Source organism: Siphateles boraxobius, unplaced genomic scaffold (assembly GCF_051911475.1).
Source record: "Siphateles boraxobius isolate OS27281-9 unplaced genomic scaffold, OSU_SipBor_1 3, whole genome shotgun sequence".
Classification (NCBI taxonomy): domain Eukaryota; kingdom Metazoa; phylum Chordata; class Actinopteri; order Cypriniformes; family Leuciscidae; genus Siphateles; species Siphateles boraxobius.
In genome coordinates this window covers 17,336,565-17,362,744 of record NW_027508919.1, presented here as the reverse complement: position 1 = coordinate 17,362,744, position 26,180 = coordinate 17,336,565, and the positions used below count along the sequence as shown (strand labels likewise).

The 26,180-nt window shown below is 39.2% G+C and overlaps 1 protein-coding gene across 1 annotated transcript; it reads left to right on the top strand.

Moving 5' to 3' along the window:
- The first annotated feature begins 3,431 nt into the window (after window positions 1-3,431).
- On the top strand, window positions 3,432-24,524 carry apln (apelin). The gene is made up of 3 exons (XM_077248053.1): window positions 3,432-3,837; window positions 15,939-16,111; window positions 20,401-24,524. Exons 1-2 carry the CDS (start codon window positions 3,771-3,773, stop codon window positions 16,103-16,105), a joined length of 234 nt encoding a protein of 77 aa, XP_077104168.1. The 5' UTR covers window positions 3,432-3,770; the 3' UTR covers window positions 16,106-16,111; window positions 20,401-24,524.
- The last annotated feature ends 1,656 nt before the right edge of the window (window positions 24,525-26,180 follow it).

Below are 26,180 nucleotides of genomic sequence, written 5' to 3'. Positions count from 1 at the left end.
TTTTTTTAAGGATTCTGGAGTAAATCTATGACAAGGAGTATGTGGGCTTAAGTCTGTATAAAGACTTCTCTTTGCTTAAACGCAAGACAGCTCATTGATTATGCAAAAAGACTATAGTTTTTTTTTCCTGTAACATGTCTCTAACTGCATTATGTACTGTCTGTAAAAGAGCAATACAATAAAAATAAATGTAGATATGATTTATTAAAATAAAATAGTACAGATCAACACTGCAAATCAATATGCACACAAAGGAGAAACTAAAATAAAGCAAAATAAAATATTGATCAAATGTTGATACTGTACAGATAAGTACTGAGTAATATTAATTGGGTACTTACTATAGGGTTTTGGGAGGATTAGGATTAGGTTTGTTGTAGGGTTAATTGCATGTAGGGCCTAATTATGCATAATTTATAGTTATTACTATAGTAACTACAAGTAACATGAGAAACAAGGACACTGTAAAATAAAGTGTTACCTAAAATAAAATAAAAAGTTGATCTGTACTATTAAGATAAAATAGTACAGATTGACATGATGCAACTCAGTGTCTATGCAAAGGTGAAAATACCTGAGATTTTTGAATTCCTTATATTGTCTATAAAGTGAAAAGCATTTGAAATTTGCTCTATTGAATTGACAGTGACCCTAAACTGTCATCCCATGTTAGCCAAGTTAGCGCTCTCTCGCTGATGGGCCGGATAACCTGGATTACGGAGACAGCAGCTGCTGAGTCACGCAACACTAGAGCCAGTGTTCACTGGAGATAATTGGCTGGTCCAGGGTAAATAATGAGCTAGAAATTAACAACTGTCTACATAGCCACAAATCCTCTGCAATAAAGTTCCATGAAAGCAACTCAAGGCTCCAGAAAAAAAGGACAAAAACAAATTGCACATTAGTAAAGTAAATTACTGGAACAAATTCAATACGTTACCTAAAATATACGAGTGGTAGAAATGGCATGATTGTTTCAACTGAAAAGACATGGCTGGAGACATGATTATGGGATGAAAGTTTAATCCACTGACCTGAAGTGTAATAAGGGCAATGTGTGTATTTGTCAATATTTCACTAATTAAGCCTGTTGCTGTCAAAAATAGCTAAACTTTACAGAGAACATAAACTACCATATAATTTAACTAGTTCTTGGCTTTCAATGTTTACAGGCCTTGAAAACAATACTCACTATATGATGGCATGATTCAGTAGCCCTGACTATTTTAAACCAGATCACTCAACAACACTAACAAACATCCGCCCACATTTATTCAGGTACTGTGTACTAAACACAGAAACAATTAAAAGGCGGATAACAAACAGGAAGAACATTAATCATGAATGGAGGCAAATAATGAAGTAAACATTTTATGTGATAAGCTGCCTTTTATAGCTTCGGATGAAAAAATAATACCTGTTGATTTTTCCGTATCGATAGATATCATTAACATGACTGGGGGACAGCTTTGTTTTCTATGATCCAGATTGAGTTATGTTTAACTTGCAGTGAGGACACACATTCTTCACTATAAATAAAACGGTAAATCAGGAAGGGTTTAGGATGATGAATGGGATTGGCACGTGAAATGCATTGAATTCCTTTACTCTTAAAGCACTTCCTGTAAACATCCAAGTACTTCCTGTGAGGTCAGATATGCCAGGTGCATCAGTTATGAACATGTCTAACAACCAACAAGGAAGAATTTGCAGCTCTGAATTTAAAATACAAGCAGAAACTTAAATGCCCATATGCAAGGTACCTAAAACACCCAAAGAGGATTAAAGGTAATTTGGTGCAATTTTGGGGAGACTTTAAAACCTTTATAAGTCACAAATGCTCTTATGTATCTTTCTTGAGAGCATTACAACATGCCATTCATACTCTCCTGGAAATTACGGTTTAGTTGCATTCTGTAAATTAATATAAATGTATGTTTACTGTGTGTTAACTGTTGTATTAATCCTCTCACGAAAACAACTAAATCGAGTCAGGCATGTTTTACAGATACTAGCCATGCAAAAAACCTGGACAGTGTTCTTCAACATATTATCTCCAAGCTAAAATTAGGTCGGTGGAGGATAAGCACCTTCAGACTTTGCATTGGACAGTACCAGACGAGAGGATTACTTCACAAAGAGTGAAGGCTTCAAGTGGACCATGCTAAAATGGAAGGTGCTCCTGTTGTAAGGTCTGAAGAGGGTGCTACGGACATGCTTGCCTGGGACGGATGATGACCACAGAAAACAATGGCACATGGAGCCACGGTCCCAGAAATCAGAATATAAATGAGCAAAATTCAGGTTATGAATGCTCAGTGACTCAAGCAGCCACCTAATTAGTTTACTGAATGGGTGTCAGTGGAATTTAGACTACTGCTTCTTTAGTCCCTTGGAAACGAAAATGCCATGTAACAGTGGCAATAATTGTTTTATGAAAATATTTTGAAACACAAAGTATTTTGAATCATTATATTTAGTCTTGAAAGACAGATTTACGCACTGAGCTACTAAGTAATAAGAAGATATTTTTGTAACAAAACCATATGTTGGGCATCTTGATTAGAACAATACTGACAACATCACAGCACATAATATGTCCATCCGTCCTCAACTGCCAGTCTCTTGGCCTCTAGCTACACTTGTATTTAATTCTCTTAGTGACTTGATTATGGGAACATTCATTTAGGCATTGAAAATGAAGAGGGTGTGTCCTAAACAGTTTAAATTGAGCTAGATTAATGTAACCAAAGTTTGTAAATACAAATGAAAATAAATATTTAAAGCAAAAAACAAAACTAATGGAATGAAATTACAATATACATCAATTTACATCCATATAATTCATGGATAATATATATTAAAACGTTTTTCTGCTTTAAGGCTTTTTCATATCACTCACCATTCAGCATGAGAATTGAAACCCTCCCTGTTTATTGGACGACAGAAAATTCATGCAGTACCAAATGTACCTCCGCTCAGATTTTCATCAAACCCTTTGTTCTTGCAGAGAATGGAAATCTATACACAGAGCAAAACAAATGACTCAGAATCAGCAAATCAAACAAAACAACAGAGGACCTGATAAGTCTGTCTCTGGCACACACAAAATGGACAAAAAGAAAAGCGCCACCAAGGATATGGAAGTGAACTGTGTTGGTCTGTTCAACTCATCTACCTATATATGAGGAAATGTTTGAGAGAAGAAAACCATCTTTACTTCATGTGATGTTGTTTCCGGACACGCACAACTTAAACAATTCTGAGAAGGGTATCTGTTTGACTAATATCATAGAGCTACACTCTTCCTCTCTCACTCTCAGTGGGAGGGTTAATACCATCGGGGGAGGAAGCCCCCTTTTCCGTGACCCCCAGAGTCAGGGATACATAAGCAACACGAGGGACTTGGGCTCCTAATTCAAGGCAAACCGCCCTGATACAAACCGACTCTTTTTGCACTCGTTCTACTGGACTTCCAATTCACAAAAGGGAAATTTGCACATTACGGCAGGATAACTCAGACAGAAACCTGCCCTTAATCTCAGCGGCACTGTCACACACTTGCACACAGATATACAAGCACATTCACAGGCACACACGCACGCAGCCGCGCACACACACAGACACACGCGCACACCGAAGAGCAAACAGTCTCTCTCCTTTTCTCTCTCACTCTCGCTCACCCACTCTCCTCTCCCTCCCATCCACACACACACACCACTACAGTATATCAGCTAGCGACTGGCAGGGAAACGGAGGGGAGAGCAGAAATGAATGTGAAGATCTTGACGCTGGTGATTGTGCTGGTGGTTTCTCTGCTGTGTTCAGCCAGTGCTGGTAAGTACGGAGTGTGACGGCTGTTGCCTCCTCATGTTTATCTTTTTCTCTCTGCTGTTAGCCTTGGGAACGGGAATGGGCAGCTGTAGTTGATCAGTTACCCAACATGGTTAGCCTTCTGGGGCTGGGGAGAGGAGGAAAACGGCACCTGGCTGCGCGCTGTACTGCACTGCAGAGGTTTGGCTTGTTATTGTGCCCATTTAATGAAGTTAATTGTGCCATTGGTGGATTACTTGCTGACTTTACCATGACATATGTAGGAAAATAACAGCGATGATGATGATGATGATGTTGATGATTCTTCCTGGTGTCATGTAACGCTTGGCTTTCTAGGATTATGTACTCCTGGATGTCGTAAATGTAAGGTGTTTTTCTATACGGTATCGTGGTGAATGTAATGATGTGTTAAAAACAGCAGATGGTTGTTTAATTTGGATTTCACAAGGAAAACGCTGATATGCTCTTGGCACTTACGGTTCCTGTAGATGTTTAAAGGTGGATTTGATCCATGTCTTTTGGGCTGTGCCACATCATAGATGGATTCTCAGTCTCTCTGGGCTGAAGCTACATAGATCAGAGTTATTGTGCTTAACCTCCATATGATTTATTCCAAAATCAATCTGCCATTGTGCTGTTATGTAATTCTTGCAAAAACACCATGTTATTTTTCATCTACCTCCACAATAAAACCTTTTATCAAAGATGACATGCAAGTCTTAAAGCTGTGAGCTCGAGTCAGGTGACTGGTGGCCACCCTGCAGATGTGATGCAGGTAACAGGGTTGTGTTAAAAAACAACTGTGGCCCTTGTGTAAACGCTCACATCTCTCTAAAGTCCAACTGCTGGGAAGCATGTGTGTTTGAGAGTGTGTGGATATTGAAGGGTGATGGGTAGTAGCTACTTGCCGTATCAAACGGCCCCTAACGCCCTGCGTTTCCACACACGTTTGTTACAGAGATGCTGCTATTTTGGTCTCTGCACGAGTAAATGGGAAGCAGTTACCTTGAATTACGCTCAGTGTCGTTTTTCACTCTCCCTGCATGTGTGTTGAGCCTGAGCCTGAGCCTGATCCTCAGAAGGACAGGCTACTAATGTGTGATCCAGGTCAGACTGCCTTGTTTGCGCTATTAGTATAGTATTATCTCCATCATGAGATGGGGGGTGAGGGAGCCGCGGGTAGCCGGAGCTGCGCGCTGTCGCGGGAAGGTGTTGGAAGCGACTCGGTGTGTAGGCAGCGGGTGTGAAGCCTTTCATCTTCAGACAAACGCTTTTCCAGTACACTGGGAGTTTGCTGGAAATTGCCATCCGTCTCAACTGTACAATGGGGATGATCTGCGCACTGCTTACTCTGAGGTTGAAAGAGGGTGGGGACGCAGAGAAGTCATGGTGCAACAGGCGACAGCGGCTTCGCCATCCGCAGGCATTGAGCGTCACCCAGCAGAACGGCTGCGGCCCTGCTAATCTCGTTTGCGCATACCTCAATCTGCTCTTCTTGTAATGGGCTTCCCCTCAAGAATGGGCAAATCTTGAGCACATTGAGCCACTCATAATTCATCCTGAAAGCAATCTGTCTTCAACTCTCAAGTCTGGTATGTAAACACTTCATATTGTGGAAACAGTTCAGCCACTCTGGGTTGTCAGTCCGAGTCCGGTATCGACGCCTCATCTTTCAAAGTCACGGAAGCGCGGGATAAATCCTTTCAAAAATACAGTCTCGAGAGCAAACGCGCACACACATACACGCACAGAAGACCTGAGATGGTGTAATTTTAGCTGCTTGGTTTGTCCTCTTCAGCCCAGGTGATGGTGTGGAGATCAGATCTCGGGCATTATCTTTTTGAAATCAGCTCTTTGGAAAAGGGCGATTTGATGCGAGCTGACAACAACGCTATTATTCGGTATTAAACTTTGAAGTAGCATTGGAGATCGTGCATGGGCTTGTCCTGGATCAGCGTGAGACCCCTGCAAAACAAATATAAAGCTCATAAGGAAGTCCTCAGCCACACAATGTTTCTTTTTAGAAGAAACGAGGGGAAATAGCAGGATATTTTGTAAAATAACACTAGTGGCCATGTGCTAAAAGCATGCAGGAAACATTAAATCATAATTCCATGAGTTCACTTAACGTGAAGGAGGTGTTTGCAGTTACACACTTGATTATAGTGGTCATGGACAGGCAAACTTTTCCAGATGTCCAGCGATAACATGATAATAGTGTCAAAGCAGCACGAAGGAGATGAGCACTACAGAAACGTCATCACAGGATTATGAAGAATCATTCAGCGGTGCTTTGAGGCATGATGGATTTTTGGCAGAGTCCCTATCTCTTTCACAAGCATGCATATGCAAACACATACGTGCACATGCTCACACACATACAGAGGGTCAGTGACACAGATCTATTTTATGAGTAACCTGGATATCCTCTATGGCCTCACTGTAAGGACTGCAGTGTGATTTGTCAGAGATATGCAAATAAACTATAAAGAAGAGTTCAATGTGATGTACCAGTTTGAAAATATAAAATAATAACATCATTTACTCCTCCTCCTGTCATTCTCATGTGATTTTCTTCCGATTCTGACAACAAATGAAAATGTTAGGTAGTGTTTTCCCCCATGCAATGAAACAGACAATGCTGTCAAACTACACAAATGAACACAAAACTCCACAAAATTATCATAAAAGTAATCCATATGACTTGTACGCTGAATTTCAAGTGTTCTGAGATCTTTATATATTCACTCTGAAAAAAGACTAATGTTATGTCATTCACACAAATTCTTTTGTGCTATTGCAATATGTGCATATGTTCAATATGTGCAAATGCCCCATGTTTACATATGTACAAACATGAATGGGCTGTGGTGAAGAAGATTATCAGTGAATATCAAATTTATTACATTTAAGTTAATTTCATACGGCATTAGTAGACTTCTATCATTTACAAGTCATACGGACCTTTTTAAAAAAAAAATCTCTATAGTGCCTTTTGTTTTTGGAGCTTAGAGCAAAGGGAAAAGAGCAGTGAACACTTCATGTAGCTCAAACAGTTGAGTATGGTGCTAGCAATGCCAATGTCATGGGTTTGAATCCCAGGGAATGCAGGAACTGATAAAATGTTTACCTTGAATTAACTGTTTCATGAAAGAAAGAAAATCAAACAAGTTTGGAATGGCATGATGGTGATCTATTCCCTGAACAATTACTACTTTATATTAATGTATACAGACATTTTTTTTTTTACATATATAATGTCCATTTAAACAGATCAAGCAAAGGGTCATTTGCAGTCTCTGCCAACTTGTTGCACCATATTATAAATACTTCATAAATATCTGCTCGGAGCTGTGGAAGCGGTTATTTTTCCGGCAGAGCAGAACCAATGAAACAGTGCCCTTTATAAAACAACAGTAAATTTTCTGAGCTCTATTATAACTCATGTGGTAAAGACATAGGGTAACCTTTGAGAAAAGCTCCCTAGTTGCAGTACGATGGATGTCTTGACATGTATGATTGCTACAGGCAAGCATAATGCAATTCAGAGGACTCTGAATACATCAGTTCACCTCCACCATCAGACTTAAACAGATGCAGAGGAGAAATCCTGAAGGAGGAGAAAGAAAAGAAAAAAGCGATTATACAGGCTTCTGATGTGGTGAGGAACACAGCCGCTAAAATATTAAAAGGTCTTTAAAACTTCACAGCTGGTGGTCTTCCCGAATTTGCAGGTGGACAAATGCGGGGAATATAAAAGGGCCCTGTGCCAAAATTGTTTCAAATGGATGCTTGCTCACTGCTCTCTCTCAGAATCACACTTCTGCATCTGGCTAGCTACATACCTCCTGTACCCACAAGCAAGATGACAAACCATTAGCTAGGCCCCTTCTTCTAAACATCAGAAAACATATCCCCTCAACACCCCCAAAATCTCCCTCTCTCTCCCCAACTTCTTAATTAAAGCCAGATATATCGAACGCCTAGTTGTGTCCACTGGGGCCCGATATTAACCTGATTTATAGCTCCCTTTTCAAATATTAAGCATTACATTTATTGTGGTTGCTGATCAGATACGATCAGAGAGGACATTTTTATGAACAGCAAGGCAAAATGCTGTATAAATATTTCAAGTCGAGGAATAAATGTGCTTTAATTATTTTCATGCTCAATTTGAAGAGAGAGGAATGAAAAACACATTTGCAGCACACAGGCCCGGTTTTGTTCGCAGTTAACAGGCAGAAAAATAGCACATTGTTGTTTGTACTTCTATTGTGAGCTTTCCCAGATTATTTCAGAAGTATATCACATCAAACCATTAGCCTGATTTAAGGCTTCTGCTGTGGGTACTTCACTAAATCTGTTCAGAAACCCAGAGCCGAGGCTCTTATTGCTCCAAGCAGTATGGATGTGAGAAACTGACTGGATTGTTTATGAGAAGTGTTCAAGAGTTTTTGGAACACTTTACTGATTCCCCCACTGGGACTACCCATAATTCCAAGCCTCAAGGTACAAGATATGTGTTATGCCTTCAATTTTATTGCACTAAATCTTATACCACCAATAAAAACTTAAGCCTCAGTGTATTCTCTGATCTCTTTGATAGAGGGCAATGCACATTAAATGTAAATTAAGTGTACATTTATTGCTTATGAAGCTAAAACCAATTCTGATAAGTATATTGAATGTCATCCAATTTGCTGTAAAGACACAGCAGCTGATTGGAAATAGTTTTTAAAATGTCCAGAAGGAACAATTCAAAACTGAAAGATATTATGTGTCAAAGCGAATCGTATGCTGTATAAATTCCCGTCTTTCAGTATAGAACAAGTGACGCATATGCAGGATAGTATATATCATGTCTTATATCCCAAAGCAAACAAAAAGCATAGTAGAGAAAAATATCACGTTGAATGAATAAGTCTTGTTTGTTAAACTAGCATGCAATTGGAACCGGATTCTGTAAATACATATACAATTCAGACAGAGAGTTTACTCAAAGATTGTGAAGCTTTACATTTAATCTTATTCTGGTTAAACACTGTGGTTAATATACCAACATACATAAACAAAAAAAGGTAAATGAACTGTCCGTAATTAAATATGGCCTGTAACTTGACTCACAACGTTACTGTGAGAACCAGGGAAAATTTTCTTAAACAGAAACTCTCCATCCCACAACACAAGCAGCCATTCACATCTGAGCTGTTAATCATGCTTCATCAGTCCATTCTCATCCATATGACACATATGTGTCTTTTCATGACTGATTGTTTAGTGTGATCTCAGCTGGAAATATCCCAGCATGCACCGGTTGACACTCCTTTCAGTAGCTAGGCACTGGGCCCAAAGCAGGAGAATTGAAGCTATACCATCACACGTCCACTTTAAAGACAGTATGCATGCGGGCTCACAGCTGACAGCACAGTAGTAAGAGGTGGATGTGGTTCATTAGCTATTAGAGAGCCCTTGGAAATAGACTGCCGGAGCATCCCGTAGCTAAAGAGCTAGCACTTTCTTGACGACTACCAACATGCTGAGTTTGAGCCCATCACTGCTGACGAGAATATTCGGGTCTCGATCGCCCTTGCTGCCCTCCTCGGAGGTAAATCCTCTTTGAGACCGCATGCTGTTTTACCCTGGAAGCCAATTCAGAAGAAATTGGACTTAAGATGCTTTGCATGATCGGCTCTCTTGATTTTCTTGTACTTAAATGTCCAACCTACAGTAACCTCTACCCAGTGATTCACCCCTACCAGTCTGAAGTGCTGGTGCAAGAGCTTGAGCAAGTCTCTTAATCAGCCTTCTCCCCTTTTTTCCCGTCTTTTCTCTTTCTCTCAACACATCATTAGCAGTCAAGGCAGCAGCCGTAGCGCTTTGAACCTGCAGCTCTCTGATCATCGGAACCGGGCCATTTCTAACCACATTATTATAGCTTAGTGCTAATTTGGGTCATGTGTAGTTTGCTTGCAAGGCTGCACACCATCTGAGGGTGTCAGAAACGATCAGAGAAAAGAGCAGTGACAAGAAGCTTCAGCCACTTTTATCAGAGCGCTGCTCGTATTTTCAGTAATGGAGCTCAAAGTGGAGGTGTGGGAAAGTCTGTGAACTTTCCATGCGATTTTGTTCCTCTGCGGAGTTGCAGAACACAATGCACGCCTTCATTTTCTCCTGCAAGCCGCATGCTATCACAGCAGCACAATGCTGAATATCAAACAGCCCCCGCTGTGATGAAATACAACGACTGGCCTGGGAAAGGGTTAAGCAATCTTACTGCCTACCTCCACCTATTAATGGACCTGTGCTGAAATTTGTAAACTGGGAAACCTGATCCATTCTAGCTGACAATGTCATTCTCTTGCTCCTCAGTGAGTGCCTTTCACAGCGGCTGCCATGGAAACGTGGTTTGAGAGCACGTTAGAGACTGGTACCAGTTTATGCCAAGGCCCTGCAGTACTGGTAGGCATGCGATAAGCAGAGCCGCGACTCCAGGCTTCAAAAGGCCAGGCTGCTGATTTAAGACGCCGCTCAGGGAGTCTTACTGGCTTCTTTAACATCATTTCCATATCAGAAGTAGTATATTTAGGGACATAATAGCACACTGTTAGGAAATTTAGTGTAACAGGGTCTTATTTATGAGCTAGGCAAGTGATTCATACTGGGGTTTCATGCTAATTAAAGTGTCTCATTCTAAGGATAATGCTCATGATCAAGTGTGACTAGCTAAAGGATAGTCTTAGGAGGCATCAAATTGTCATGCCTGCGTGTGTGGCGGAGAAAAAAAGCAGCTAAGTGTGGAGCTCTCTCTCTCTTATTTCATTGAATGAATGTCCTCTGAGACACTGGGGATCACGCCTCTGACGTCACACACCATCAGCCATGGTTACACCCCCATGGGACTCCACGCCTCTTCTCGCACATATGCAAGGCAAAACAAAGTACCAACAGTCATTCACAAAATGCTTTTGGACATTATTTGGCCTCACATACAGCATAAACACTGCACCTTTCTGTGTATAATTTCATACATGAGCTAAAATGATTACTGTGCAACCGAGCATCAATTAATGTGTTTATATGATGACAACTTTACATGATGACAACTATCAGAAATAATCTTATTATAAAAACAGATAACAGAAGAAATTTTTAAATAATTTGTTTTTTTTCTCTGGTTTCTCTGAAACAGACAAATATGCATACAAGATGTGCATGCATCGAGTAAGCCACCAAGAGACTGAACAGAGAGGATAATTGTGCTAACAGAAAAAAAAATCCGGACCAGCCTGATCTCATTAGTATTTATAGATATTTGTACGTCATGTTTGCACATATTTTATTGTATGTTTGACCATTTCTGTAAATATTAACAAACATCTAAAGTACTCTAAATGTATTTACATACACACAGCTTAAAATCATTATGAATACGTTTGTACAGAGACATTTTTATTTTAAATATATTTTGTAAATCATATTTCACTGATTTATAACAATAAAATCTACTTATTACTTCCATGAATTAAATATTCTATTAACCTAAAAAATAAATAATATTTACGTTTCACTGTATGCATGTCTTCTAAAACCACACTTTATCTAGCAATACCCCTATAAATCACAGTTCATACATGACCTTACACATTGTCTGTCTATTAAGTGTAAGATGCATGTAAGCACACTCAATGTTATTTAAAGGCCTGTTAACTTTTTACATTTGAAGTACAGTATAAACAGGATCTAATTCTTTAGATAGAGCCACACACAAAACCCCATTAGCTTCAGGCTGCTATTAAAAACAAAAGATAAGAAAATACACAAACCTAAATAACATTTTGTGTCACCTTTGACTTATGATGTGGCTGCGTTGCCGGTATCCATTATGCATGTTTGTGGAGACGCCCTTACAAGAGCTGTTAGGACTGCAGTCTCAAGCTGTGGAGACAGTGAAAGGCTGGATGTCAGACAAACACCTAGACACCGCTGCATCCATGTCTCCACAATAAATAGATGGGGTATGTTAAGCAGAATATTCTGAAAGCAATGACAAACAAATCAATACTGCTATATAACGTTGTGCAAACAAACTAACCAAGCAAGACGGTTTTGATTTGCAAAGACAGAGCAATTATATAACACATTGATTGGTCGTTGAATTTAGTTGATTTAAGATGGGAGGTGGTGGAGGTGCTAGAAGGGCAAATGTATAAGCAGAGATAATGCATGTAGTACAACCAGCCATAAATAAGTGTTGCCCTCTCCTCACCTGGTTCGGCTTTGCGTGTAAGTAGATCTAATCTCTCACTTCCTGGAGTAGTGAGTAAAAGATTAGATCCATCTGGTGCCCCGAGTTTAAAAGGTCTTCCGACTAGCCTAAACTTTATATCTATTGGAAGCCTCTGCTCTTTATTTTTCATGTTGTGTGTTTGCACAGGGAGTGTATTGTAAATTTAGGCCAGTCAGAGAAATTCGGTGAACTATTCATCAGATTGAGCTCGGCCCTTTATAAACGTTGCTTGGCCTGGGCCTCTCTCTCGCTGTCAGGAAAGTGCTGGTTGATGGATAACTCTCTCGGCTAAGAGGCAGCCCTGGGATTTACAGGGACACACTATCAGACACAAGGTGTCCAGCGGAGGCGAGGCACGGCGAGGCAGTCGTGTTAAAAAGTCAACATAATGGATGAACCTAAGGAGTGTGGTACTAGAGGATGAGATGTCAACGATCTGGCTATTTATCATTATCCCGGATGAATCTGACCAATCTGAATACTTCCTGTAAAGCCACCATCTCCGTGTGAGCAAGCTGTGGTGACTTCAGCATTTTAGTGTGCCAGAATTCTCACTTTTTTAAACGAAAAAAGAAAAATGAAAATTTCAGCATAGGCTCGTAAAAAATTGGCTCTGCCTAAAACTTCAACAGCATAACAGTATTCATATTCATGCAGTTTCCAGCACTAGTGGCAGTAAAACGGCAAACACTTTTATTCCTTTTCAAACAAATTATGATTACAGGGGCAGATTATCAATTAATAAAAAAAAAATGTCCGCGTGGCTCATTGAATAATTATGTACCATAATGCATGATTTGTAAACTAGTACATTTTGACATCCGCATCACATAACGAGCTCCTGATGCAGTAAACTTGCTCGGTAGCTCACCTGGTATAGCATTGCACTCACAACACTAGATAAAAGAGATCAAAGACTTGTAGAAGTAAGCTAAAATGGCATGGTTAGTTTAGCAAATGCGTGAATTTCCTTCTGTGCACAAAAAAAAATAAAAAAATAAACTGAGACAGGTCTTTCTTTCTCACAAATTAAGTGATACAAATTTGAAACGACATGGGGAGGAGTAAATGATTATGGATTTTTCATTTTTGGAAGAACTTTCACTTTAAGAGTTTGCCGTCTTCAGATAAGACTGCTGGTATCATGAGAAGCATCAAGTGGAATATTACTTCCTGACTTACTTGTCATTAGGTGGTGAACCTGGAAGAAATTATGTTGGTGAGAAGGAGGCCCACTATCAGCGCCATCAGATCTAATGCAATAAGGGGGCTAGAGCGTTTTCATCCCTGAGTGGGTCTGGTAAACAAGCAGCAAGTTGGAGGAAGATCCCATCAGCATATGCCATCTATTATAGTATATCCACGGTTATTGCTCCTGTCACTTTGTATTCGCCACGAAGCGTAGAAAGATACAACCCACATAGTCACACAAGGAGCTATGCAGATTAAGAAGCCAAGATTCGTAAAACATACAATGGAGTGATTCTGAGTGCTTAAAATAGACCTCCCTCTTCATCAATCCAATGCATGTCTTGAGTTGATTCATAAATGCTGTTCTTATCACAGCCAGAGATTATTTTTTAGCAGCATTCTTCTTGTTTGCGGCCTGGGATGACAATTTTCTGAGCGATTTTCTCCCCTCAAAGCTAAGCGGGCAGCAAACGCTGCCTGTCAGATGGTGATGGCAGGAAACATCTAAATTGTGTCATTACTGAGAGGTTTATGACAGACGCTGATAGTAGAGCTGCGGTGATGTGCTGCGTTCAGCTCAGCCAGGTGTAATTACAGGCACTTCTGCCTGCCTGGCCGAAAAACATTGTGTTTTTGCCCCCTCAGAGACATTTCAAGACTATTCCTCACGCTGTAGAGAACAATATATTGGGTTGAGTGTTTATGGTACTGAAAAAGCAAAAACACTTCTGACCTGTTTCTCACAGCTGATCACAAGTGTTTTAAAGGACCAATCGGGTGGGGGAAATTTCTGATCACATGGAGACTTTTTAAATGTTAAATCCCTCAGATTAGAAAAAAAATGACTTGAATGCAGACAGAATGTGTAAACTTGCTTCATTCATTTGTGGAGAAATAACCGGAGGTTAATGCTCGGATTAGCAGGCCTGGTGGATAGATGGGTTGTAGCGTGGTTTCCTTTTTCCATGAGATGTTGAAGTATGCAATGAAGTCTTTCTGTGGGGCAAATGAATTAGTCCACTGTTCGTCGAATTAGTCCGCTGTGAATGTGTAATGTGTCAGCTAAAAGCGATTAGTTTGTAAATGTAATTTGAGCTGTCAGGAATTTAAAAATATAGTTTGAGGATATTTAACTCATAAGCAGACTTACAGGCAACGTGTTTGGGCTCACGTCGTCCAGTCACTACATGTACTAACCGTCAAAGATTTAAGTCATTTCAAGGCTGTATGATTACCAACTCAAATCGTATGCTGTTAGCTGCTTGATCCTCTTTGTGACTGTTTTAAAGAGAAGATAGCTATTAGTTATTAATTTGCGTTTTCCTGCTGAAGAAGCCATAATAAGCTAAAAGATGTGTTTTGTAACATGTTTGCTGGTTTACCTGGTCCAAGCAGGTTTCTAGCTTCTCCAAGCTGTTTTTTTTTACATCCAAGATAGTCTACCAGCTGTTTGAAGTTGGCCTATCAGCCTGGACCAGCTAAAAAAAGCTAGAAACCGGCTACCATGTTCTAAAACAAGAATATGACTTTTTGTTTAATTTACAAGAATTGTTTGTGCTATGATATTACAAAAAATAAAAAAAATAAAAATCTGCTCCCTGTTGTCTTCCTTATTTAGTCTGTCACTCCCCAGGGAGATGTTAGGAATGTCTTGACCCAACGAGAATAATCTCATTCAAGTTCTTGCTGGGAAAGGTTAATGGGATTCTCTGTTTACTCTGTAGGATAGGCATTTGTTGAGCACTCACTGAAAGATTCCTTTTTTAAGACATTTCTGGCGGCGGTTTTTGAATGCGTTGGAGTTAAAGACAAACATAGACAAAAAAAGGCAGAAAGACATATGCATAAAGGGGAGATGCATTTGGAAGAATGGGGTGAATTATCTTCATGAGCTTCAGCGGAAAGAGGATAGTATGGCATGTGTATACTATGGAATGAAGGATTGGAGAGCAGTGGCCTGAAACGGGAAACATAACTGATGATTGGCAAAGTGTGTTTTCCCATTCATCTCCTTCAATAATGTAGAAGAAAAAAAGACAGGACTCATTGATTCTTGCTTCTGTCATTAGGAAGACTAGGAACTTTCCATGGAAAGACATCCAATACCTATGATGAACTCAAACAAAACACCCTTAGAAAGCCAATTCAGGACTTGAATGGGAGATCACTGACATCAGATAGTGCTGCACAGATCAAGGTCTCCCCAAAACCTCCCAGAATGTTTGCTCTCCCCGAAGGACTTGTTTGATTTTTCTAAAGAGGTTAGAGGTTAGAGACGCACTGATGTGGATCAAGCTGTGGATATGAGACAGGTTTAAAGGATCTACTCGCACTTATTAAGAGATGACTGGAAACATCTGAGCACACTGACAAGAGAGCAGCGTAGTGCACATAGATGCACAAACAAATATGTGTTCAGGACAAGTGTCTGTCCATTGTTCTTGAGACAGATACATAATGTGAAAAGTTCAATGATGTGCATGTAAACAGTGACCGTGACAGTGCTGAGGGACTTTCTGGTAGTTTGCCAATGGAGGATAGATACTTTGAAAATAGACAAGTGCATTGTCCATTTTATCATTTTATGTTGGGTTTCAGAATTCACATGTACCTTTTCTGTCCGCAGGTCCAATGGCCTCCACCGAGCATAGCAAAGAGCTGGAGGAGGTGGGCAGCATGAGGACTCCTTTACGGCAGAATACCGCTCGAGCCGGCCGGAGCCAAAGACCCTCTGGCTGGAGGAGGAGACGCCCTCGACCCCGTCTCTCCCATAAGGGGCCCATGCCATTTTAGAGCAAGGTCAGTTTGACATTACTGTACCAATGCATAGCCTGAAAGGAACAATAAGCACACAAAATATGAGTAACCAATAAGAGGGGGAAAAAAAACACAATCTAATTTTCATCTCTAAATGGAGCAGTTCTGGATAGGCCTTGAGGGAAGCACCTGTTTCAATCATCGAGTGCATACTGAGGAAGGTTGGAAATGCAGGAGAATAACATCAAAAAATGGGGACTGTGATTGACAGAAACCTGCTCGCTCATTCACTTCTTTCATGAATTATAGATTACTGCTGGCACAGAAAAACTGCATGTCTTTATGAGATTACCGGACTTTAGACTGCCAGCTTCTGTGGTCCCAATCTTATCCAGCAGATCTACAAAACCCATACAGAGTGGAATATAATACAATGTACATGTTGCATTATATCTGAGTCAACATGTTTCCGTTATCCTAATAATGGCAATTAAATTCCCTATCCAAAGATAATACTCCAGAATCTCGTCTGAACCGCTATAGCAAGTTTTTCCACATAAAAAGGATATTTAACTTAACGTCTAGATAAACAATTCCTCCGGCAAAATCTTTTTTTTACGCTTAATAAAAAAAATGCCTCCTCTTACAAAGAGAAATTTTCAGTGATGTAGCACCAAAGCCTATATTTTAATGTGGCCTTTATTAAGGAAACATTCAAGTTACAACGTAAATAAATAAAAGAGAACTGTATCTGACAGATGTTATCAGCACGCTTATGTTTTATTACTTACAGGCTTAGTTTCTGCAAAAACTGTGGGTCAGTATTTCAGCACGGAGTGGTTTTTATTAATAAAAAAAGATTCAAATTTTTTTTTGTGGATGGCAGAGAGATATTCAAGAACTCATTCACAGCTTTTTTACATATTCCATAGTAAGGTGACTAAACAGGGTACAATGACCCCACAGGAGTTCACAATACAAGCCTGCAGAGTCTTGCCATAAATTAACTTTATATAGGACCAGAGTCTATGGAGAAGGACAAGTCAGCTCTTTATGGCACAGTTAATCGTCTTTAAAAGCTGAGAGATGAAGGCAATAAAAAGTGATAAATCCCAAACCCTCAAATCTTCCTATAGCAAATTAAAAAAAAGTTCAACTTGGTAAACAATTACTATTCATTTGCTTCATCAATCTAAGGGAAAAAATCTAAATGTCTAAATGACACAAAGAGCAAGGCCTATGTATGTACTCCCATCCCGACCAATAAAATGCACAGAATCTTTGAGTGATTTAGGCAGTCGATACTTGTTTTGATCTACAGAATACTGGCAGCAGAACGAGGGGAACTGCAGGAAGTTGTGTAACTCCATTAAATGGAACGGCTCAGTGACTCACAATGTAGAGTCCACAAACAGCACTTCAACCCCAAACAAGACGAAGATTTCTCTTTCATTCGGCTCCTTCTTCAGCTCCCTTCATGCCGTACTAGGGTTCAAAGTTCACGTCTTTTAGCACACTCACCCACATTCCTTTGAGCCCGCTTTGGTGAACCATTTCATTTGAGGCGACTAATGTGCCAATCAATCCTGCGGTACCAAACCCCAAAATTCTTCTCTTAATCCACTCACAGTTCATTATATCCACAATATAATACGTTTACATTAATATTCATTTCCTTGACAGACATTTTATCTAAAGAGAACATGTTGTGAAAATTACTGTATGACATAGTACAGTAAATCAGTCCATGGCCCAGATGGGACTCCCACTAAAGTGTTTGACCTGCATCTGGCTTGTGTACAACATCTCACATTTCGTGCAGTGTGAGAAATGTAGCCTTACACTTCATCATCTAGCCTATGGCTAAAACGGGGCACAGACTGACCGGGGCAATTAACTCTCCTCAAGGGCTGATAACAGACAGAGAACCACCGAATAAGGCCACAGTGGAGGCACCTGAAAGGCTTTTTTTCTTTTTTCATTATGCAGCACCACCGTGCTTGCAGATGAGAAGGATGTCAGACATGAAATTGTTGATTACCACAAAATAATTAGCCAATTTCTGCAGAATTATAATGCAAAAATGTCAAGCTACTACATTCATAAGAACACTTGTATTAATTTATCTTTTAAAACGTGTGTTTTATTTTAGCTATAATGCTGTTCTTGTCATTTTTATAATAGTTTTTACAATTTTTGCCACTATGTTCTCCCAATAACAAAGTTATAAAATTGGATATAACTGGAAATGATAAGTAATTGATTTCCTTTTTCACACAAAAATCTTTTTAACATTCATATTGGTTTATCTTGAGGGTGTACTATTGAGAATATTTTAGCATTTACAGATTGGCTCCCCTCACTATCCAGAAGTTTTTTTTGGTTTTTTTTTTTAAGAAGAGGAAAGTTAAAAATAAATGGTAAATCTACATTATGCCACAAGAGCTGTTGATTGAGCTTAACTTGCCTGAAACCCTGAATATTCTTTTAAGACCAATCAGTCCCAGCAAGCAATTTTGCGTTTAAAAGACGTCTAATAGCCGTCCAAACACAGCCCTGACGTCTGGTTAAAACAAGGCAAAATCTGGGTTGTCAGTGAAAATTTAATAGACGTCTAACCATAGTCTAGGCTATGCATAGAACATGTCAAAGAGATGAAACCAAACGCATTGTTATCACTGTTGACTTTGCTTACATGACGGAATATCATACATCTCGCAAGTTATTTCGGCAAAAACGACATACAACCAAATTCTATGTTATTTTGGCTAGAAGTGGGTTACTCATAGCCAGACTATATCGGGTCTATAGTTAACCTAGATGGTGAAATGACGGCTATTGCTTGCTGGGGTCTAACTAAACAACACATTGGACAGGGCTTCTTCATTGTAAATGCTCTGGGAAGTAAATGGAAAAGGAGGTTAAAAGCTCAGCTGAAGATTATGAGAACTGAAGGTTGTGGTAATAGAACACAAGCAACACAAGAATGAATAACCCGTTACAAGATCCAGATGCCACAACATATAAGAACAACACATGTTGAGAGTCCTCCTCTTCAAAGACTTCCTAGCACAAAGACATTGCACTGCAGAGAGCTAGACATTGAAAATCTGCCTCATTAAGTACCAAGGGGCACATGGATGATTAGAAAACAACTGCATGACACGTTTCTCTTTTAAAATGCACGCAGCTCGCTGTTGTTGGTATTTTCTGACAATCATCATGATGTTATAAAGCATCCCAAACGTGATGAGTCACAAACAAACAAACATGGTTCAGATAAGAATCACTGTACATTACTCAAACACAGAACTATGCAGGTGCAACACAAAGTAAAAAGATGGTTCATATCGCTCAATGGGCTATGTTGTGCTGGAAGAATAAAACTCATTGACAAATACAACTATCTGAAATCATTGTGAAGTCATGAACCAAACACTAAAAGATGACCTCACTGATTTACATAGATTCCTTGCTCAAAGAGAAAAATAGGGGAACAAAATTAGTGTTACAGTCAAGATGCATGAATTTGATCAATTTATAAAGGCAGAATCCTAATCATCATGGAATGTCATGCGTGACAGACTTGACTCTGCCACTCGTTTCAGTAGTTTGGGATAAGAATTTTGTTAAGCTAAAGAATGATATAGCTTAAAGCAATGGTCCACCCAAAAATGAAAATTCTGTCATAATTTACTCACCCTCATGTCGTTACAAACCTGAATGACTATCTTTGTTTTGTGGAACATAAAAGAAGATATTCAAAATATCTTCTTTTGTGTTTTGCAGAAGAAAGAAATGCATGCAGGTTTGGAATGACATAAGGGTGAGTAAATGATGTCAATCCCTTCAATAAGCTTAACAATACATACTGTTGGACAAATGAATATAGAATAAACTAACAATTTGACTTGCACTGAACTGTTTTTATTGATACCTTTGAATACAGAATGAAACATTTCACTCGTCTCATCTGACATCTTGTTTTTTTTACTGAGTTCGTCCCAATGTGTTAAGCAGCTGTTTTCACACATTTTCCTAAAACAACTTATCTTGTAGTTAGTTCACCTAAAAACAAATTCTGTCATCACTTACTCACCCTTATGCCATTCCAATCCTGTATGCATGTCTTTCTTGATGATCCATACTGCATGCTGAAATAACTAGTTTGATGTTTTTTGAGTAACCTTTAGGTTATTTAAAGACTTGCCCTAACCGTTCTTTCCTTGGCTGTGTCATATGTTCGGGACCCACTACCTGTGGCAATTAGTAAAAGTACAGAAAACCCCTGCATTATACCTTATTTAATGTCTCTTTTCTTTTGTCCACAGGCACAGCTTAGAGTGCCCTCCCCCTTGGTTCTGATTTCTATGCTCTTCCTTTGCCTTGGGGGGCCTTGCAACAAGGGGCCTTTGCTAGCCCAGCCTGAAGAGTGATGTCCATAGCACCTGCTGGTTCTTCAAGCAACTCTTCTTCTGTCCACAAAAAACCAGGACAAGCCACTCACCCTCAGCTCTACGAAGAATTGTGGGCCGGGAACGGGGGTGGGGGGGTATTGAGCCCGAGCTATCAGATTCTGTCTCTCTCTGTCTGTCTCTCTCCTCCTGTGGTTTTTTCTCATTTGCTTTCTAGAGCCCTTTCATGGCCACACTTTGCATGATGTGTGAGCAGTGGGGAGCCTGGTCCAAACAGTTATAGTCCGAAAAGCATTTCTTCACCGAGGTGTGCTAGTCCCATTCTCTCCAGCGTGAAGGTGACCACAGCGCTTTTTCATATTGCTACTTGTTGGCAACTCTTGGCTTATAAACTGTGTTTATGAGGGAAGAAAGTGGTAGGGAAACTAAAATACCGGTAAGGCACAACTAACTGCTGAGGCCCATTATGGCCAAGTCAGCAACATTAGTTTTTCAAATTTGGCACAATTTTTATCATCTGTCTACAACAAAAAACGGACAGTTAGCTTAATAATAGAATGAGTGCATTTACATGAAAACAGCTAAAAAAAAAGAACTTTCTAGAAATCTGTCAATTCAAGAAACCATGTTTAAATGAGATAAACTGTTTAAATCAAGTTTTGGCGCCAAAATGTTAACACGCACGCGTGCACAATAAGTATGCACCTCCAGAACGCAGATTGTGCATGTAAATGCATTCAATGTTGATTCATTTATAATTACCTCTAAAATATGAAATGAATATAATTCATTGGCATATCCATGTAAAACAGCTTGATTCAATCTCATTGTGCTGTCCAATGGTCATTACATTTCATCCTACCAATGAGCCTAACAGTTGTCAGTCATCCGAAGCTTAAGGATAAAGCCTCAGTGTCTCATTATCAAAATCACACTCCACTTCCATGAGCGTGAGATCATTGGTCCTGAGCCCTCTTCTCCTCCCCCATGACACACGCTGCTTTACAGCAGAGATACATGACTGTTAACTGGCCAGGGTGATCTGCTTCATACGGCAGACCATCTCTCCTTTTAATGAAGTGCCAAATAGCAAATCTACTCCACAGTGCTGCCAGGAGAAGAAAAGTAAACATGTTACCTCTTATCTTGGGGGAAGCATAACATCTAACCACATGTATGCATTTTGCCATTTGTTTGAACATCCAATGTAAAGGTAATGGTAGCATGGTTTGAAGACATTAGACCAAAAAGAAAAAAAGAAAATTCCTTACAGATCTGATGATTTAGCCTGATTGTCCCCTTGACCAGATTATTTGACTGACAGAACTCTATGCCTTTATTTGACATCATACTGGAAATGATTTCTTGTTTAGTACTCATTCTTTTGGTGTTATTTTTTGTTTTATTTCACTTCATTTCTCAGGGTGCTGTGACAGAAGCCTGTATGGTCTATATTACATGCATTTATTTAAGAAACACACATTATTTGTATCTGCACCATTTAGCTTCATGCTTATGTATCCACCACTTTAGCTACATATTCAGACTAAGTTTTTACAAGCCATTATTGTTCCCTCCCCAGTGGGAGCAGTTGCCTTTTAAGTTTGAGCCTCTTTAGCACAGACGGCTGTGATGGTTATTAAACCCCATTGCTAAACGGTTTTAGATTGGAATCGCTAAAATCTCTTTCAAGTCTGATAGAGCTCACAAGACAAATCGGCATAGAATGACCACACTACCTTAGCGTTAGACTGATTAATGATGTAATAATCTATAAATAGGAGCAATCCTTGGCTTGGGTTTCGTCAAACCTTCATAACTTTCAGTCAGTCACAAATTATGAGGCTGAGATTAGAGGCTTTTATGACACAGGTTAGCTACACTCATTAATTAGACAACACAGCAAGTTATTGCAAATTAGCATTTGAGTCCCTCCCCCGATTTCCTGTTCACCGTTTGTCTGTGGATATGGAAACAGAGAGCCGCCGCGTATATCTGCAAACACAGCCTTGCGGCAAAATCAGATCTTCATAAGAGAGTGCCTAAAAAACGCAGCGGTAAAACACCCAGCCGAGCTCACCTCGATTAAAAATTTAACGAATCTTAGGGCACTGTGAATACTAATAATTCCAGTCACGCCATGATTATTTTATACCCTCTCAGACAGAGATGTGGATTTCATTAACGCTTTCTCAGAACGATAGTGCTCCCGAGAGCTCTGCTTCATGGACCAGTAGGTTAGAAAGCAGAGAAGATCTAAGTTTGGGCGGCTCAGTTGCCGTACACTCCGTCTGAAGAGTCTGTTAGAGGTGCAGAGTAATGCCTGTATCCACACTGTTGTTCATGAATGTATCTTCACCATCCTCACCAGAGCTGAGCTGCCCCTCCAGGGAGGGCCATCAAGCAGTGTTTCAGTTCAGTTCCAGCCTTGAATCTTGAAAAACTAGCCCGTCACTGCTACTTACGACAACCGACCCCCTTTCCCACTGATGGTGATGGTTATCCGTTTCATCAAACATCCAAAGACAAATATGACAAAATCCAAAGCTCGCTATAGCAGAGACCCCTATCAATCACTTGGCTTTCCTCCAACAGTTCTCTGTACGGACATGCAAGGCTGCACTTTTGCAATTCCATTATGCTGCTGGAAAATTAAATCCTGAAAACAAGTCTTTTGGCATGTAATGGTTTTCCAGTGTCTTGTGACAATTTAATTGACTGATTCTTGTCTAGCTGGTTGTCCAAAGCTTACTTTTCGATAGAGTGTGGAAAGCTGTATTTTATTTTTGTGTGTAAGGTCGTAAAAAAAAAATGTAGAAAAAGTAGTCTGCTGCAAAATATGTCGTGGACACAAAAAAGCTTTCTCACCCTCCTCCGCAGTCCAAACTCGGTCCATCGTCTCCATCGGCACATCAGGTTAATGGAGCTTGCGGCACCAAGAGTACAAGCACATCCAGACTCAATACTGAAATGGCAAACACACGCATTATACTTACAGAGCACAAATCATTTTGTACATATATTTTTCTTTTCTTTAAAGAGCTCACATGAGAAACTCATTCCTACTCTATCATGTGTTTCTGCCCAATTTGGCTTCATCATCAGTCCTATGCACTTGTATCCACTTGATCATTCAGAGGTCTTTTGTTTGAGTATAGTACTTTTGCATGGGAGAAAGGTTTCCAGAAGGTATTTGTAAGTTGAAAACAGAGCTGTGGAAAGTGAAATGAGTTCCCTTGCATCTTAATCATTTAGAGAGGAAGGATAAAAGCCCCGAAAACAATACAAAACTCCTCTTTACCATTGTGATTTATTACATTGGTTTTACCAAGACATTCATTAGGGCAAACTGCTCTGCTTTCATATATTTTCTCACAAGAGAAAATACCCATTTGGCCACTTGTTTTCAATTAGCTTGTCACGGTGCATGTAAAATGTGGTGACCAGATCAAGTAACTGAAATCCAATCCCAACAATTCACAAATGTCCACCAACTGGTTGGGATGCTAAGAATGATCTGATTATTCTGTTACTTCAAACAAGATTTCACACCCATAAAGAGCTCTAACCTCTATCCAAAACATGCATCCATACACATGGCCTGTTTGTTCAGCACACTCATCCATTTCAAATCTCAAAATCTGTAGTCAGGCCTGGCATTTCAACAGTATTAGTGGGCCATGTGAAAAGCAGCGTAATGGCAAGGTATTATTCCTTCTCTTTATTCCCGTTGGAGGTGTGTGCTCATCAAACTCACCTGGCCAAATGTACAGTCCCTGTCTCTGTTTTGATGTTGAACTGGGCAAAAACAAATGAATAAATAAATGAATTAAACAAGTGTATCAGAAATGGTTGAAATACTGTGTACATATTTGAACTTTTGGTTTCTAATTTATAAAAGATAAGCTTTAGCTCTTGGAGTACTTATTTTTATTTTTTTCCTTTCATGCGTAGCTTTGTGTTTTTATTTTCTATTTCTGTAAAGTGTGTAAATATATCTTTATGATAATAAGTAATATTAAAAATCTTATTTTAAGAAACAAGTGTGAGTTTGTTCTTTTTATAAAAATGCTACAGAAAATATTAGTCATTCATAATTATTTTCATAATTTAAGACAAAAATACAATACGAAAAACATTGTTTCTTCATGATATTAATACATGACAGGCTGAGCATTATCCAGTTAATAATATAAGTTTAGCCACAGGTCACTTTAGAAATCTTGATTGGTCAGACTTTTAAAGGGATAGTTCATCTAAAAATGAAATTCTGTCATAATTTTGTAATTTTTTCCACAAAGAAAAAAAAATCTTTCTTCTATGGGACACAAAATAAGATATTCTGGTAACACTTTATAGTAAGTATACAGTGATAAAGTACTTACTTAATTCATATATTGTAGTCTCTACATTGTTAATACATTAATAGGCTATATACAAATACAAAAAGTGAGTTCTCCATTCATTGTCACTATAATGAACACAACTATTATTGTTTAATTAGCTCATAGTAAAGGAAACTATTAATTGGTTATTATTAGGATTTACAAATACATTAAACACACACACACTATTACTGTATAGTATCACTTATAAAGTGTTAGCCATAGTTTTTTTAAAGTACACAATACTATATCCAATAAATGTTGGTTTAAAGCACCTAATGACATTTTCCGTGACCTAAGTGATAACTATTTATGGTTAATACGTTTTTAAAGCATTAAAAAAAAACGTTATCTAACTCTTTACATATGATCTAATTAAACAATAATTATTGTGTTAATTACAGTGACAATGAATAAAAAATATATCTACATATAGATTAATACATTAACAAATGTAGAGACAACAATATATCTCAACTTATCACAACATTTTAAACTTTTTCTCATAATTATGATTTACCAAAGACACTTTTTTCTTATGTGGTGAAAATGGGCTCCCATATGTGTGCCTTTCTTCTGTCCAACACCAAAGAAGATATATTTTTAAAAAGTCTGTTTTTTTTCCATCTAATGAGTCAAAGAGGGTCCAGTGTTGTTTTGCACCCCACTGACTTTCAAAGTATGGCTATGGACTAAAACCTTCTTTAATAAAAGGACAGAAAATTAACCCTAGAACATTAATTAAAAATACAAATATTATTGCAACTGCTTATTTGATTGAAAACAGAAACTGAGGGAGAGAAACAAAAAAAGAGAAATCGACCAGAAGAAATGGTCCGTCTGCAGCCCCTCATTGCTCTGTCCATTGGGAGCAGCTCTGGGAAGTGTCTGCTTAGCATGGTGAGCTGACATGGGCTGACAGGCAGAAGGGTACCCCACGAGGTGATCGCACCCCGATCCGGAGAGGTTATGTCATCAAACCCGGGTCAGCTGTATAATTGGGCCGGGGGTCAGTGAGGTGATATGGAGCGTAACAATGAAGCTCTAGAGTTACAGTGGAGGTGACTCCAAGAGGCAGTTATTTACCCTAGACTGTTCAGGGATCAGCAAGGAGTCTGCTCACTCTCACTGCAATAAAAGGTGTCACAGAATCCCATTAAAGCTAACTTATGGATTAAGTTGACAACCCTGGACCCATGAAGACGTAAAGTCTGTTAGACGCTTATTAGCTATCACGTGATGTTCTAAGTGATCAATAACGGTTGAGATAATGGAAAAATAAAAGCTAAGATGTTAAAACTTGAACTTCAA

Excerpts from the sequence above, each read along its gene's own strand:
- apln (XM_077248053.1), top strand. The coding sequence starts at position 3,771 with ATGAATGTGAAGATCTTGACGCTGGTGATTGTGCTGGTGGTTTCTCTG. Across the intron at positions 3,838-15,938 it reads GCTGTGTTCAGCCAGTGCTG|GTCCAATGGCCTCCACCGAG; the intron begins GTAAGTACGGAG and ends TTCTGTCCGCAG.